At 41.7% G+C, this 15991-nt stretch overlaps 1 protein-coding gene across 1 annotated transcript in view; it reads right to left on the bottom strand.

Moving 5' to 3' along the window:
• Window positions 1–15991, bottom strand: part of DNAH7 (dynein axonemal heavy chain 7) — a 284014-nt gene that overhangs the window by 240126 nt on the left and 27897 nt on the right. The window contains exon 5 of the mRNA XM_024733634.1: window positions 14928–15074. Within this exon, the coding sequence (XP_024589402.1) occupies window positions 14928–14945 (18 nt within the window). The 5' untranslated portion in view covers window positions 14946–15074. The remainder of the gene's footprint in view (window positions 1–14927; window positions 15075–15991) is intronic.

The following is a 15991-nucleotide window of genomic DNA, read 5'->3' as shown; positions in this document are numbered from 1 at the left end:
TTCCATTCAGTACCAGGATGCTTAGGGGGCCTTTTCCATACAAATCTAGAGAGTTAGAGTTGTTTTCTAGCTAGCCCAGAATAATGCCCACACTTAACGTCTTCCCATTCTGTTCTGGCATTTAAAAGGTTGACCACTGTTCATTCCTTTTGTTTACAGTTACCCTTAAATTCAATAAAGAGTTCTAAAAAGTATCTACTGCAACATATGTTACCGGTTCCCTTTGTCAGAAAAACAGCAAGCCAAAACGCTGAGACATCCGAGGTTTGCAGCGAAGACAGGGCTTACTCACAAGGCAGCCAAGGCGAAGACAGACGAACAAATCTCAAATCTGGCTCCCGGAAGCCAAGGGGCTGGGGTACTTATGGGATAAGGAGTAACGCAGCAAGGCCGTCTGAGGCGTAGGGAGCGTGAGAAGCGTGGGGAGCGTGGGGAGCGTGGGGAAAGGTGATTGGAAAAAGGTGTGGTAGGCGTGGTAATCACCCCTCTGCTCAGGTGTAACTAAGCTACAGGCCTCTAGTTTCAAAAATGCAGGCGCTTAACAGGATCTGAGGGTGGTTTCCAGCCCTCTGATGCCAAAAGGTCACCAAGCCATACTTGCATATGCCCAGTTGGAGGGTCAGGGAGCCTATGCAACCTTAACTAGCTCAGCCCCAGAGACACAGCTGACTCCAAGCTCCTGCAAAACAACTCCGGCAAACATCTTATTGTTTAGGCTCCATGTGGAGTGGAGGACCTGCAAGTCTTTTGTAGCAACAATTAAAAGCAAACTTGATTAGTGGAGGCCAGTGAAATGGATTTGACTAATGATGATTCCCCACGGTTTCATATGCATCTTTTGTTACATGCCATGGGGATGTTTTCCTAAGAAGAAATTCCACTCGCCACTTACCAAACCCTTTCATGTGTGGTATGGTATGGCATGGCATCTTGTTTGAACTTTGTAATAACCTTAGAAAGGAGGAAAATTTGTTCTGATTCCTCCCCTTTGCATAAAAGAGAGAGAAGGTTTAGAAAAACCAAGTGATTTGCCCAAAGTCGCACCGCTAGGAAGGGGCTTATATTCCAACCCTAGAGCCCAAATCCAAGGCAACTCCCCACCGAGCTTCCCCCCAGACAAACACAGCCACCGTTAGCACACTGGGGACACTCTAGGGCTGTAATTTAAACTGCAGGCGCTCTGCTCCACTGTGTTTGGTTGTTATGACAACACCAAGTACGAACGGTTGGGAAGAGAACATACAAAAGTTTTCACCGAAAACGCTCAGTATCCCAGATCATAAGTGGGATGAAAGAAGCTATACCCCGCGAGGCCACAACTGCGGAGTCCGGAAGACCTAGGCTTCCATCACTTTTGAAATACAAGGGAAGTTTCGCAGCCGGACGAGCCTGGCGAGGAGCCAACCTCTCACCTGCCGGCTGCTCATGGCTGTGAGGACGCGCTGGTGGCACCCGGTGGCCCCTGGATCGCTCCTGCCCGGAGCCCCGAGGAACTGCTCGGACGAGAGATGCGGCGCCTGGGGACAAGGCAGTCTATGCTCCCTCAGCGCCGGGGCTGTCTAGCTTCCCGGCTGCGTTCGTTGCTAAGCAACAGGCCCGCGCAGGTTCCATTTCCGGTCATCTGTTGCTCCTGGGACAGCGCCCGGGAACTGGCAGTGCACTCCCGCGGGAGGCACTTTCCAGGGCGCTGGGTGGCGCCTGAGCCCGCGTGGTGCGTTAGCAGCGGGCGAGTAAATAGCTGAAGGCGGTGGGTGCTCTTCCTTCTGCCTCGAGGAGTAAATACCCTTGGATTACTGACCGGTCACTTTTGCACCCTCCTAACTTAGCTGGGTGCTGCGGGTCCCTGCCTTAACTCCTATTTTCCTATTTAACTTTATCTGTGCCTAGGAGGTCTCAGAGGACTAGTGGAATGAAATGATTGCAGATTTCACAGCTTATGGGGGCAAGTGGAATTAGGAGAACAAAGCATGCAGAGCTTGGAACCAGTAAGCACCTTTCTTCTATTTTCCGTGGGTTTCCAACTCACGTTCTTTTCTTGACTTTTCCCACACACTAGAAAACTATCCTTTAGAAGAATACCGGAAAAAGAAACTTCAAGAATTCATTTAAACCAACATTCCCGGATGGTCTACTGCATGAAGGGTGCTGTGCTAAGGGCTAGGCATACAAACCTGACCAAGATGCCATCCCTTCAGCACCGGCTAAGAGAGTATTCAAATAAGCAGTTAAAATGCGGTGCAGGCAACATGGGAAGGAGGATCCTCAGGAAGAACACAAAGCAGGAACTTAATTTCTCCTGGAAAATGTGGAAGTGATGTGAGATCTGAAGGAAGAAGACATGGCTGGACAATGTTGAAAGCAAGCAGATTATATATATAAAGGCCCTAGACAAGAATGGATGGCTGATGCAAGGATTAAAAGTAGTTCTGAAAGTTTGAAGAGTTGATTTACGTAAAGGGAGTTAAAGAAAATCTAGAGATGAAGCTGAGGTGACATGCAGGTGCTATATCTTAAAGGACCCTTTAAAACATGGTGTAATAGGGAAGAACAAATCTGACTCCATTTTGGATCTGTTTCTTTTACTTTAACCTTAGTATTCTATTGTTTTCACTACAAGTTAAGAATGTTGCCTAGGGCCTGAAATATACAGGACAGCCCATTCTCAAGGCTCTGACCTTTAAAGGTATAACACTTTTCCATTCATAGAGAGAGAAAAAGTTGAAGAGCAGAGAATAACATTTGTCTTGTCAGAGGTTTACAGGAACAGCATGACCTGACCTACCTGGACAGCTGCAAGAACAAAGGATTCCAACACCAAGAAGTCGGCAACAACCAACTACACCCCCTCCCCTTTTACTATAAAAGAAGCCTGAATTCTAAGTTAGGTAAGACCGTTCTTTGGGACACTAGTCCACCATCTTCTCAGTCTGCTGGCTTTCCAAATAAAGTCACTATTCCTTGCCCCAACAACTTGTCTCTCTATTTATTGGCCTGTTGTTCTGCGAGCAGTATGAGCTTGGACTCGGTAACAATGGTATGGAGTTTAGACTTAAAGGGAAAATGATCTCCACTGAAAAGTGTTTTGTTCAGAAATTATAAGAGCCCATCCTAAAATTCACAGGGAATTTCAAGGGACCTAGAAGATGCAAAACACTCTTGAAAAAGAACAAAGTTGAAGGATTCACAATTCCTGATATCAAAACTTAATACAAAGCTGCAGAATTAAAAACTGTCTTTTCAACAAATGGAGCTGGGAAAACTGGAGATCCACATGTAAAAGAATGAAATTGGCCTAACACCATATACAAAAATTAACTAAAAATGGATTAAGTCCTAAACGTAAGAGCTAAAACTATGAAACTTTTAGAAGAAAACATAAGGGAAAAGCTTCGTAACATTGGATTTGGCAATGATTTCTTGGATATGACACCAATTGCATAAGCAACAAAAGAAAAAATAGACAAATTGGACTTCATCAAAATTAAAAACCTTTGTTCATCAAAGAACAGTGAAAAGGTAGCCCACAGAATGGGAGCAAGTGTTTTGCAAATTACATATCTGATAGGGATTAATATCCAGGATATATCGAGACTTCCTAAAACTCAACAGTAACAAACAATCTCATTTTTAAAAATGGCAAAAGGACTCAATAAGACATTTTCCCAAAAAAGATATACAAATGGCCTATGAGCATATGAAAAGATGCTCTACATCACTAATCATCAGGGATATGCAAATCAAAACCACATGATACCATTTCACATCCACGAGAGTGGTTATTATTAAAAAGAGAAGCAATAAAAAGTGTTGATGAGGACATGGAAAAATTGGAGCCCTCATACACTACTGATAGGAATGCAAAATGGTGCAGCCCTTATGGAAAACAATATTGCAGTTCCTTAAAAACTTAAAAATAGAATTACCATATGATCCAGCAATTCTATTGCTGGTATTTGCCCAAAAGAACTGAAGGAAGGAACACAAACATATTTGTACATCCATGTTTATAGCAGCATTATGTGCAACAACCAAAAGCTAGAAGAAACCCAAGCACCCACCTAAGGATGAAGGGATGAATAAAATATGGTAATACAATGGGAATTTCTTTCATAGTGTGCCTACTGGTATTTATTTATTTTTTAAAGTTATATAGGCGTATGAAAAACGCTCAAAATAGAACAAAATTTTACAAGAAATAAGTCTCCCACACCTGATCCATTTTTCACCTCCTCAGAGACAACCAGTGTTACTACTTTCTTTGGTAGACTCTAGAAATTTCCACACATAAATAGACATATATAGCTATCTTGTTTATATAAATGTTTGCATACTACACAATCTATTCCGTAATGTGCTTTTCCTATTCACAGTATATCTCAGAGATGGATCCATATCGTGCGCTCATTCTTTTTGACACTGGACAGTGTTCCACGGCAGATTCTCCACAATTTCTTAACCAGTTCATTACTGATGGGTACAATGGGAATATTATTCAGCCTTAAAAAGAAAGGAAGTTCTGACACACGCTGCACCATGGATGAACCATAAAGGCATTATGCTAACTAAAATTAGTCACAGAGGAACAAATACTGTATGACTCTACTCACATGAGGTACATAGTCAAATTCATATAAACAGAACGGTGGTTGTCAGGGGTTGTGGGTAGGGAGGAATGAGATATTATTTTTCAAAGGGTACAGAGTTTCAGTTTTTGCAAGGTGAAAAAATTCCAAAGATGAATGGCAGTGGTAGGTGCCCAACAGTGTGAATGTACTTAATGCCACTGAACTGTACACTTAAACATGGTTAAAACTGTAAACTTTATGTTATGTATATTTTACAATTAAAAAAATTTTAATTCTTTTTTTAAAAGAGGAAAACTAAAGCCAAATCATGAGGAGGAAGAGGAAGAATGACAGGATATTTCATTTTTTTAATGATGCTTTATTAAACAATGATTTGACAGAAATATTTGTTATATAAACTTAATTACTGAGAAGTTTCTTTTCTTCTTTCTTTCTTTTTTTTTTGGCCACGCCGTATGGCATGCAGGATCTTAGTTCCCTGACCAGGGATCAAACCCGCGCCCCCTGCAGTGAAAGTCTTAACCATGGGACTATTATGAGAGTTCCGCAAGAGATGATGGTGGCTGGAACTGGGGTAGTGATGGAGGTAATAGAGATTCAAGAGATATTTAGGAGGTGGTTCCACTAGAATGTGGATGTTTAAAATGGAGAAATAAGGTTGGGGATCATTTTACTGCTTTGGATACCTGTATGAATGATGAGATAGAGAAAAGAGGAAGAGGAGTGGGCTTTAAAGAGAAAGCAATGAGTGTGGGACATGGCGACTGTGAGATAACTACAACACATGTAAGTGCATATATGGCCAGTAGGTATTGTACATAGCAGTCAAAGCTCAGAAGATAAATTCTGAGCTAAGGACATAGATTTGAGACTCACTAACATATAAGTGACATACAATCCATAAGCATAGATGAGATGGCTCAGGGAGTATGTAGAACAAGAAGAGAATCTAGTATAAAAAACAAACAATATTTGAAAGTTAGACAGAAGGGAACCCTGGAAGGAGAACTGAAAAGTGGCCAGAGACAATTGGGAACTGAGAGTATAGACCCATGGAAACCAAAGAAAAGAATATTTCAAGAAGGAGAATTTGGTCAACACGGTCAAATGCTTCGGAACTGAGATTCAAAAGTATCCATTGGATAGAGCAATAAGGAAGTCACTGGTGAACGTGGCAAAGGGATTTCAGTACAATGAGGTAGGAGGATGTGGGCCCAGATACCAGAGGCTGGAGAATGAAGGGAGGGAGACTGCCAGTGTAGGCAAATCTTCAAAAGTATGGGTTATGGACAAGAGGGATGGAGTGGGGATTGAGGGGAGTCATGGATACAAAGACCTTATTTTTCAAACAAGAGAGTTTTGCTTATGTTTACATGCAAATAGTAAGGGGGAGGATAAAGATGAAGGGAAAAGTTAAAAGGAGATAGGATTACTTCCAGATGAAGAGACACCCTGTAGGGACACTCACAAAAGGAGGAAGAAAGATGCATGGAGATGTGGGTGTTGAGAAGTTTGCTGGTGTGTAGTTGGGGGCATTTCCAAAAATTGAGTATCATTTTCTCTGTGATGTAGAAAGCGAAATCACCTACTAAGAACTAGAGGGAAGGTAGGAGTCAGGGGTTAAAGGAAAATTTGAGCAGAACCAAGAAGTTTTGAAATGACTACTTGGCAGAAAAGGAGAGAGAACAGAAGTGATCAAGGAAATTTAGGAAAGGCCTAGATGAAGTTGAAGCCTCTGAATTAGTGGTGACAGAAATCTACACTCCAAACATGTTCAACAGACCAGGCTCAGGTTCAGAGAAGACCAACACACAGCACATTCCCCAGGCCGGTATGACAGCAGGATAACTGGTGGCTCACAGATAGACTAGAGAAAGAGGCAGACAGACCACTTCAGATTGGCAGGTGCCAGGTTTAATAAGCCAGGGAACTTACTTACAAGACTTGTCTTGGGTACCTGCAAGATGCATACATCTCTGCACCCACCTGCCAGAATCTTCAAAGTTTATATGGAGGCATTAATGGAGTTCAGTCACATATATGGTCCAGATGGTCTCAACAACACATTGCTCTATAAGGCTGTCTCTCTGGAAACAGCTCCCACTGTGAGAACAGAGGAGTGTATACTCCAAGGACCGGGGAGGGAATGGGGAGCCTCTGATTGCCCGGGTCCACCCTGTGGATCCACCAGCAGTCACATCCTCTCGATGACCTCCAACAACAACAGAGCAAGAGAATGGGGCATCTGGTAGGAGTGAAATTGAAATAAAGAATCTTAGAACCTAAAATCAGTAGAGGAAGAAAGGGCTGTTGAATGGGGTGGGTGGGGTCTTCGTGGAGGCTCTAACTATTAAAGCAGAAAGGATAAGAGTGAGCGTATTGACTCTGTGATTTCAGAAGTGGAGCAATTCCAGATGTTGACAAGGCACACAACTAGCTGTGGACATGGGTGACTAAAGTAAAGGACTTTGCCCATGGAAATTCAAGGAACTAAGTTGCTAAGGCTATGGCTGTTCCCGTGTATGCTGAAGTAGTGGAGTGGAGAGGACAGCCATGGGCTAAAGTCCTCAATGAATGAAGCAGGAGAAAAGGAGAGAAGATGCTATGAGCCTAAAATTAGTAAGAATTTTTTACTAGAAAACAGAGAATAAATGCTGAAGACCCCATCTCCTGAACTTGGAATGTGGAAGAATTGAAAATCCCACATAGAAACAGACCCTTCAGGGAGAGACAAACTTCAGTCAAAACCTGGAGCTAGGGGTAAGGTTCAGAGACTGAGGGGAAGAGGTAGAGTGCTTTCACAGCCCCAGGGCACAGTGAAAAGATCTGAAAGCCAGCAGAGTGCTGGAAGGTTGAGTCAACCAAAGAGAAGCAAAAAGCACCTAGAAAGTAAGACTCCGAGAAGCAAAAAAATGACCTTTAAGGGCTCACACCACTGGCAATAACCAGGAGATATAAAGCGGTGATTGGTTTAGTGACTGCCCTACATGCTGCCAAAAGAACTAGTCCCAACAGCTCCCAGGTGTTAGAAGAAATTAGGGCTCTTGGTAGAAACCCAGCACCAACTGGATTGCTTCAGGAAGGGTACCAGTCCATATGAGCAGGCCAGCGAGAAACAGAAGGAGTCACAGCAACAGTCTAGACAGAGATGAGCCTGAAACAGTCAGCCATTCACCCTTTCCCCATCTGCGAACTTTCCTTCTTCAGTATTCTGCTGTCCCGCTCTCTGCTCACCACAACCTCAAAAGCCATAATTGAAATAAACAAGCAGCAGGGTACTCTGACTTTCTACATTGTCTCCATTTCTAGCTCCCCTTGGGGTCAATTTCTCATTTGCAGAATCCTGTTTCTAAATTTGTCTTCTGTAGTGCACCTTGCCAGCATTATGGAAGGAAAAATAATTTTATAAAAATTGGCAAAGACAGTTCTTTTGTATTTGTCAGTTACTGTGATCCCTGTCAAGCAAGAGGAATATGGCTCCAGGGGTTGAATTCCCATTGCAATTCTCATAGCAGTCAGTAATGTCACCAACCATACTGCGGCTGAGATATAATCCCTGTCCTCACCACTCAGGTTAAGGCAGGCTCAAAAACCTGACAAGAATCAATATATTTCAAAAAATATTAGGAATGAATTTTTTTTTTTTTTTTTTTTTGCGGTACGCGGGCCTCTCACTGTTGTGGCCTTTCCCGTTGCGGAGCACAGGCTCCAGACACGCAGGCCCAGCGGCCATGGCTCACGGGCCCAGCCGCTCCGCGGCATGTGGGATCCTCCCGGACCGGGGCACGAACCCGCGTCCCCTGCATCGGCAGGCGGACTCCCAACCACTGTGCCACCAGGGAAGTCCCAGAAATGAATTTTTGATTAGACATGTTGGATCACTGGATTGCTCAAGTTATAGAAAGACACTTTACTTCTCCTGCTATCTGTCTCCTTAAAAGACTGCATCATGCAATTACTCAGGGCTTAGTTTGGGTACCGTTATCTATATGCTTTTGACTTACTAATCTACAAATATGGAAATCCATTTTAAGAGAAACCACCTGGGAACAGAAACTGGTTACCTCAGTTAACCAAATATGAAAGACCACATGGAGAACAGAAATTGACTTGTTGATATTTTGGTTCCCCGAGTGTCAAGGTCAGTTGCATTTATGATCGTGTATTTTCTTTGATGGTTTGGGTGTGTTTTGCTAAAATTTATTTTATTAGACACGAACCAAATGCTTCCTTAAGGACTGTATGCCCAAATTTGTGCTGAGCCTATGGGAATCTTTTATGAGAAGATATTTTGTTTTCCTTTAAAATATATAAGCTTATGCTGCTGAGTTCCGACTTATGTTGTTATTTGTTACTACTCATTATTTTAGCTTCAGCTTTTGAAACTGTAGCATGTGTGAAAGGAAGGACTGTGAGTTACACATGTTCCTTTTGAGGCAGTGTGGTAGCTTTTTATGATTGTGGGGCATGGTATGAGGCTGAGAAAATTAAGTGTACAACTTAAAGCAGAGTCCAGGACACCGTGTTCTTTTCTCTGCCCATGCCTTTCTCTCTTTGTGAACCTGTACTCATCCACATCTTCCTCATCTTGCTCAGTCAACAAATATTTCTTGAACACCAGCTGTGGGCTAGGCACAGTTCTAGGCATGGGAGAGACAGGGGGCAGCCAAGACCTCAGCTCTTGTTCTAGTAAAGAGAAAGAGAAAACTAGCAAGAAAAAAAAATAAGTATATTAATCAATTTTTATTTCAGATGATGAAAATGCAAGAAGAAAATGAAACAGGGTAATGGGAGACTGCAGTCAAGGAAATTCTTGCTGAGGAGGAAACATCTGAGCTGAGACTTGAATGACAAAAAGGAACCAGCCGTTCAAAGATGAGTTTCCCAGGAAATGGCCAAGCCCAAATGTGAGAATGAACTCGGCACATTCAAGGGCCTGAAGAAGGCCAGGAAAACAGTGAGGAAGGATCTTATTTTAATTGGGCGGAGAAACTATGAACTGAAATGGAGTGGGAGTGGAAGCAGGAAGGCCAGTTAGGAGCCTCTTGGGGTAGGTCAGGGAAGTAACAACAGTGGCTTGAACTTGGGGAAAGTAATGGAGATGGAGAGAAGGGGACAAATCAGGGATATATTTTGGAGAAAAACCCAACAGGACTTGCTGATGGACTAAATGTAAGGAATGAGAATAGGGTAAAATGACTGTTAGGGTTTTTTGTCTGAGCTACTTGGTAGGTGGTAGTACTTTTAACTGAAACGCAAAGCGGGGTTTGGGGGCACATGCTGGAAGGTGCAAGAAAATAAAAAAACTTGGTTTTCAAACATGTTAAGTTTGAGATGCCTGTTAGATGTCCAAGTGAGATGTTGAGGAGACTGAAAGCTATACAACCCTGGCTATAACTCTGGTCAAGGAACAGATTAGAAGTTCAGCCGTAGACAGACGGTAACTGAAGCCATGAGGTTAGATGAAATCAAGTAAGACAGAGTAAGTAGAAACAAAAAGAAAGGTGGTCCAAGGATCAAGCCCCAAGGCTCTCATATTCCCTTTCTGGAAACTAGAAATTTAAAAATTACGTACTTTGTCAATCCTTTAACAGAGAGTTATGCAGTACAAAGTTAGAGTTACAACAGATATCTTAGATACAAAAGAATCCTATGACATTTGGTTGACAATTCATGCATGTGGTATTTGTTTGTGAAAATATTGAGCTATATATGGACCAATTCCCATAAAAACAAATAATGATGCTGGCTTATTACCACACATTGACCTTTGACTAATCACAACCAGATCTGGAAAAACACAAGATTGCACTTGGTTTCTTTGAACACTAGAGGGAGATATATACACCTGCAAATTAAGGAAACATTTTTTCCTATACAACTACTTTTACCACAGAATCATAGAATATTTAAAATTTTGATATTCTTGCAATCATCAAGAAATTAGTCATGGGCTAATGCTAAAATAAATTACACATGTTTGGAAAGTAACCCATTTTCTTTGTTAAACCAGGTTTTACTAAATGGCTATTTCGTATATGCTTATGATATGCTATACTGTCAGGTGACGTCTTAGTCATTTTTCTCTTGGGCAATGTGAAGCAATAATATAAAAATCAGTCCTTTTTTTTTTTTTTTAGATTACAGTCCATTTTTATTTGAGGAAACATCAGTGTTTCCTCCCCAGGAATTCTGGTAATATGCTCATTGTAAGCCAAATTGTCAAAAGTTTTGACTCTCGACCTTATGTCTGTGGACACTGGGAATGTGCTGTACTTCATCACGTTCAGTGTTTTTCAGGTGGCTTAAAGGTCATTAGCACTGCCTTAATTCTGGGCTTTTTATTTGCCCAATAAAATGCTCTTCGACTTTGCTAGGTAATCACATAGATATGTAGTATTTTCATGATTGCTCGAGGCAGCTAGAAAACTTTTTATTTACTTTGGTAATCTTTCCAAGGAACACACTGTACAGTGTCCTCTTTTCCTGATCAAAGGTTGAATATGAGCCTGATCCAACAGCTCTTAGCCTACCAAATACTTTCTTTGACCTTGTAACTAATTTAATAAGCCCTCTTTTCTGTAACTTCAACACTGAAATGCTTCTGGTAATTGAAGGGAGAAAAATGTCTTTTCTATCCCTAGGGAAGGAGTATAGTGTAGGAAAAGAGGCTATTTTCTGGAATCAAAGCTGGTATGAATCCTGACTTTTGGTGGATGTTAACTAAACATATTATGGTGATCATTTCACAACGTATATCAAATCATTATGTTGTACAACTTAAACTCATACAATGTTATGTGACAATTATATCTCAAAAAAAAAAAAAAAGTCCTGACTTTGTCTCTACTGGCTGGTGAAGGCAAACAAGTTACTTTGCATTTCTGAACTATTTTCTTTTTCTAAATCGGAATCACAATCTTTCAGAATTGTTGTGTAGACTGATTCAGATACTAAAGGAAAAGCAGCTAGCTTAGCTCCTAGTAAAAGGCACGCATTCCAAGTTCCCTGGGCCTTCCTCTTTTCCTTCCATGTGAAATGCTTTATAAAATAACCCTATAAATCACATGTTCATAGATTATGTGCTATGACGTATTTGTCAAGTGTTGGTGTTACGTACGGAATGTGACCTGGGCCACATTGCAGCTGTACTGCCCTGTGCTCTATAGGACAAGGACAGATATAGGACCTTTCCAAGTGACCAACCACTCATAAATATGCGTTTGTGAGTGGCGAGAGGGGAGGGGTGGCACTGGAAATCTAGTGAGGACTGTTATCCCTGAAATGAATGACTTCCCCTTTCCCTCCACAAATGTGATTTCCACCTCCCCAGCCCCATAAAGGTCCAGTTCAAATCCTCCTTTTTCCAAGAGACTTCTCAGCCTAAATGAACTCATCTCTCAAACCATCTGTAACATTGATCCGATTCAATCACCTGGCAATTCATGCCTGGCATTCCCACTTAACCATTTCATTTACATATGTCTCCCCAACCAGGTAGGTTCTTATAAGGCACCATTGCTACTATGTCATATTTCGTAGTGCTTCACTTTAACACATATCACAGTGCTCTACATGAGGCAGGCTGTATTTGGATGTATTTCCATGTCAGTTTTCCTTCAACTTACTTTGTGGCATGCAGTTTGACAATGGAACTCATCCAGAGTAACTGTGTAGGTACAGCTTAGATCATTCTGCTGAAAACATCTGAAAGTTATCTCTTTCCTTTAAACTATAGATTGTTAAAAAGAAAGAACCAAAAAGTATAACATATTAGCCTTACATTTGTGCCATTTACTCTGCTACCTCTGCCATGATTTTTTTTTTTTTGCGGTACGCGAGCCTCTCACTGTTGTGGCCTCTCCCGTTGTGGAGCACAGGCTCCGGACGTGCAGGCTCAGTGGCCATGGCTCACGGGCCCAGCCGCTCCGCGGCACGTGGGATCTTCCCGGACTGGGGCACGAACCCGTGTCCCCTGCATCGGCAGGCGGACTCTCAACCACCGCGCCACCAGGGAAGCCCCTCTGCCATGATTTTTGATGAGTATTCACTTTCAGTTGGAACAGTTTTGTTTCCATGACGTAATGATCATCACTCACAGATAAAATACAGCAGAGAGTGTGTGATAAACATTTTCCTCACCAGCAAGCCACTTTTTTTCTTTTTAAACCTCTTAGTCAGATCTTATCATTGGTCATAAGATGTATGAGTGGTAATGTGACACCTGTAAAACTCTAAGAGTTGGCATTCATGACTCCAACTTTACATACATAGAATGGAAATAGACAATGAAATTTTATCATTGTTTATTATTCAAACTGGAGAATGAAAGGGTGCTGAAGCTGGAATTAGGATGCTCTTCAAGGTCATGGTGGGTAAAGGCTCACCCATGAAATGCATCACCTCGTCCCCAAGTGTCAAACTGTAACACAGGAAAGTCATAATCCTAAATCTTTACTTAGCAGCTCTGTGATGTGACCCTCTTGAAGTGTGACTCTGCTTTAGGTGGGCCCCACCTTTCCTCTAAGCACCTAGACAAGGATCCATGTTCTTCAAGAAAACAGTACAGGAACGTACCTTCAAATACGAATAAATAGAACTGAAGCAGCATTACTTTCAAAAGAGTTGTATGGTGATGCATTTTTTTAAAGAATATTCAGGTAAAAAAAAAAAAAAGAATATTCAGGTAATGGTGACAGTTTTTAAAAAATAGATGCCGAGGGCTTCCCTGGTGGTGCAGTGGTTGAGAGTCCTCCTGCCGATGCAGGGGACACGGGTTTGTGTCCCGGTCTGGGAGGATCCCACATGCCGCAGAGTAGCTGGGCCCGTGAGCCATGGCCACTGGGCCTGCACGTCCGGAGCCTGCGTTCTGCAATGGGAGAGGCCGCAACAGTGAGAGGCCCGCGTACCGCAAAAAAACAAAACAAACAAACAAAAAAAAACACTAAAATAATGCAGAATGACTCCATCTTGGGTTTGGTGTCATCCAATTCTATTTCAGAAGAGTATCTGTCAACTCCCTCCTCCTTACCAATCCACACTTATCTCCCACCATTCTCTTCCCTATGCAGTCTCTATATTGTGCAACATAGAACTTCCACTCAGGTTGTGATCCTACACATTTTGACTGTGTTTACTTTTCCTTTGTATTTTTCTTTATCTAACTTTATTCCAGCCAAACTCAAAGGCATTATATCAATTAAGCTTTTGCTCAAACATCTAAAATGGTCTGTTCTTTTTTAAAACAAGAATTCACATGGTATCATCTTCTAATGTATTAACCATTATTGTTTGCATGAATGCTATTCTCTCTTTTACTATGTTTAAGTCCCAGTTCAAAGATCACTTCCTCTACAGCATTCCCTGACCCTCCCAGGCCTGGTATCCCCCAAAGATACCTGGCATAGTTATAGGCGTGAAATTGAACAGATGCAAAAATATTCCAGTTGTTCTGTATTTTGGAGAAGAATGACCTTGACGAAATTCATTGCCTTCTCAGACCCAAAGGATGCATACATAAATTAACAGGGAAAGAGGATATTTTTCTAGGTTAAGATTGGTATTATTAGTAGAAGCAATAAATAGAAATGAACTCTGAGCTATTCTACTTTCAGTGAAATTAAGCAAAAGCTTTTCACTACAGTCTATGAAATACTTATCACTATAGTGTATATAAAATCATTATTTTTGTTTTTATAACATTTTCTCTAGTTACAACATTAACAAATTGATACCATAATGGTGAATATATGTAATTATACATTTGTTATAGAATGTACAACACAAAGAGTGAACCCTGTGTACATACACATACACACGCGCACACACACACACACACACACACACACACACACACTGATTGCTTGACCTGTTCCATGGGTCCCTGAGGCTCCATCCACTTTTTTCCCTCCAGTTTTTGCTTTCTGTGCTTCAGTTTTGATAGTTCCTGTGCCCCGTCTTCAAGTCTTTTTTTCTTTTCTCCTGCTCTTAATCTTTCTAATGTATCACTGGAAAAACCTCCTTGAAGATGTTTTCATGGACCAGCTCCTCTCTAAGCCACCTGCCCTTCTATATTTCTGCCTAATAACACACTGTAACCAGCATCCGATGGGCCTCTTAGAGCAAAGCCTTTTGCTCTTCCCTCTTCCCCTCCACTTCCTTCTCGTACTGTCAGTGAGGAATCTTCCTCTCTTAAAGGATTTCAACAATAACTCAGCCCCAGGAACTGAAGTCATGCTTGGTGAGTTTCTAGCCTCATTTTCTTTTTCTATTTTTCAATCCCCATTGGCCAGAAGCCCCCTTCTAGAAATCAAAACATCATGACTGTTCTGTAACATGTACCTTCCAGGTGACCTTCATGTGGAACAAACTTGGAGAATCACAGACTCATTTCAGTAACATGGCATTGACCAAGCTATCCGTTTCTATCCCCGTTGGAGGGGTTTACTTAGTGGCTCTCCTCGGTGAAGGGAATCTTCCATCTGCAATCTGAAAAAGAGAGTTTCCACTGGTCATGTTTCTGCCAAGGCTCTGTCCCATCACACCTTTCCACTCCTCCAACACATACACACACACACACACACACACACACACAGAGTATACCACTTCTAAGCACCCACTATAGTCACTGTTTCCATACAGATACAAAATCCTTTTCTGTTACAAGAAGCTGATCATTTTGTCACAATATCATTATCTCTATAGGTTGGCTTTTTGGTTTTAATAATAATCTTACATAGAGATGTACTTGAATAGGACATGGTACTTAGCCAAAGATATCCAGAAGGTTTGCTCAAAAACATTTCTTGTTGGGTCAGCCTTTATTAAATCCTCCCCAGGAGCTGATATTTTGGGAACAAAATATTACTGGTAAAGAGAAGCATGTGAAGTTTCCAAAAGCAAGGGAGTATGTAACCAATGAAAGGATAAAATTTCAAGGCCTGTACAGTAAAGCAGCTGTTAGATGATTTACTGGAAAATTCCTCCAAAACATAACAGAGGCTTCCTACTACAAAGGAAATATTTTCCTTCAAATCCATAATATTAAAGTTCACTATGTTATGTACTCAAAAGACCTCTCTAATAAAACCTGGGATTTTCACAATAACCTCCACCTTAGGGACTTGACTTTCTTTCCATCCCTCCGAGCAGCCAGGGTGCCACTGGTGTGAGAGTCACGATGTGTGTTCTAAACTTCAGAGATTCATTCCTTTTGTGCAGTTTCCAGTGTCAATAACAGGCTAGGACTTCACTTCTCAGACATACCAGTGACTCACGCTAAACTAAGCAAAGGAGATAACCTCTCACTTTCAATTAGAGGAATTATCTTAGACCCGCCAGCATGTGTGGATTTACAAGGCAGCAAGGACAAGTGCAAAGCAATACTTGTAAGGGGAGGGGAGGGG

Source organism: Neophocaena asiaeorientalis, unplaced genomic scaffold (assembly GCF_003031525.2).
Source record: "Neophocaena asiaeorientalis asiaeorientalis breed wild unplaced genomic scaffold, Neophocaena_asiaeorientalis_V1.1 scaffold24, whole genome shotgun sequence".
Classification (NCBI taxonomy): domain Eukaryota; kingdom Metazoa; phylum Chordata; class Mammalia; order Artiodactyla; family Phocoenidae; genus Neophocaena; species Neophocaena asiaeorientalis.
The sequence above is the reverse complement of the archived record's forward strand: the minus strand, read 5'-3'. Positions and strand labels throughout refer to the sequence as shown.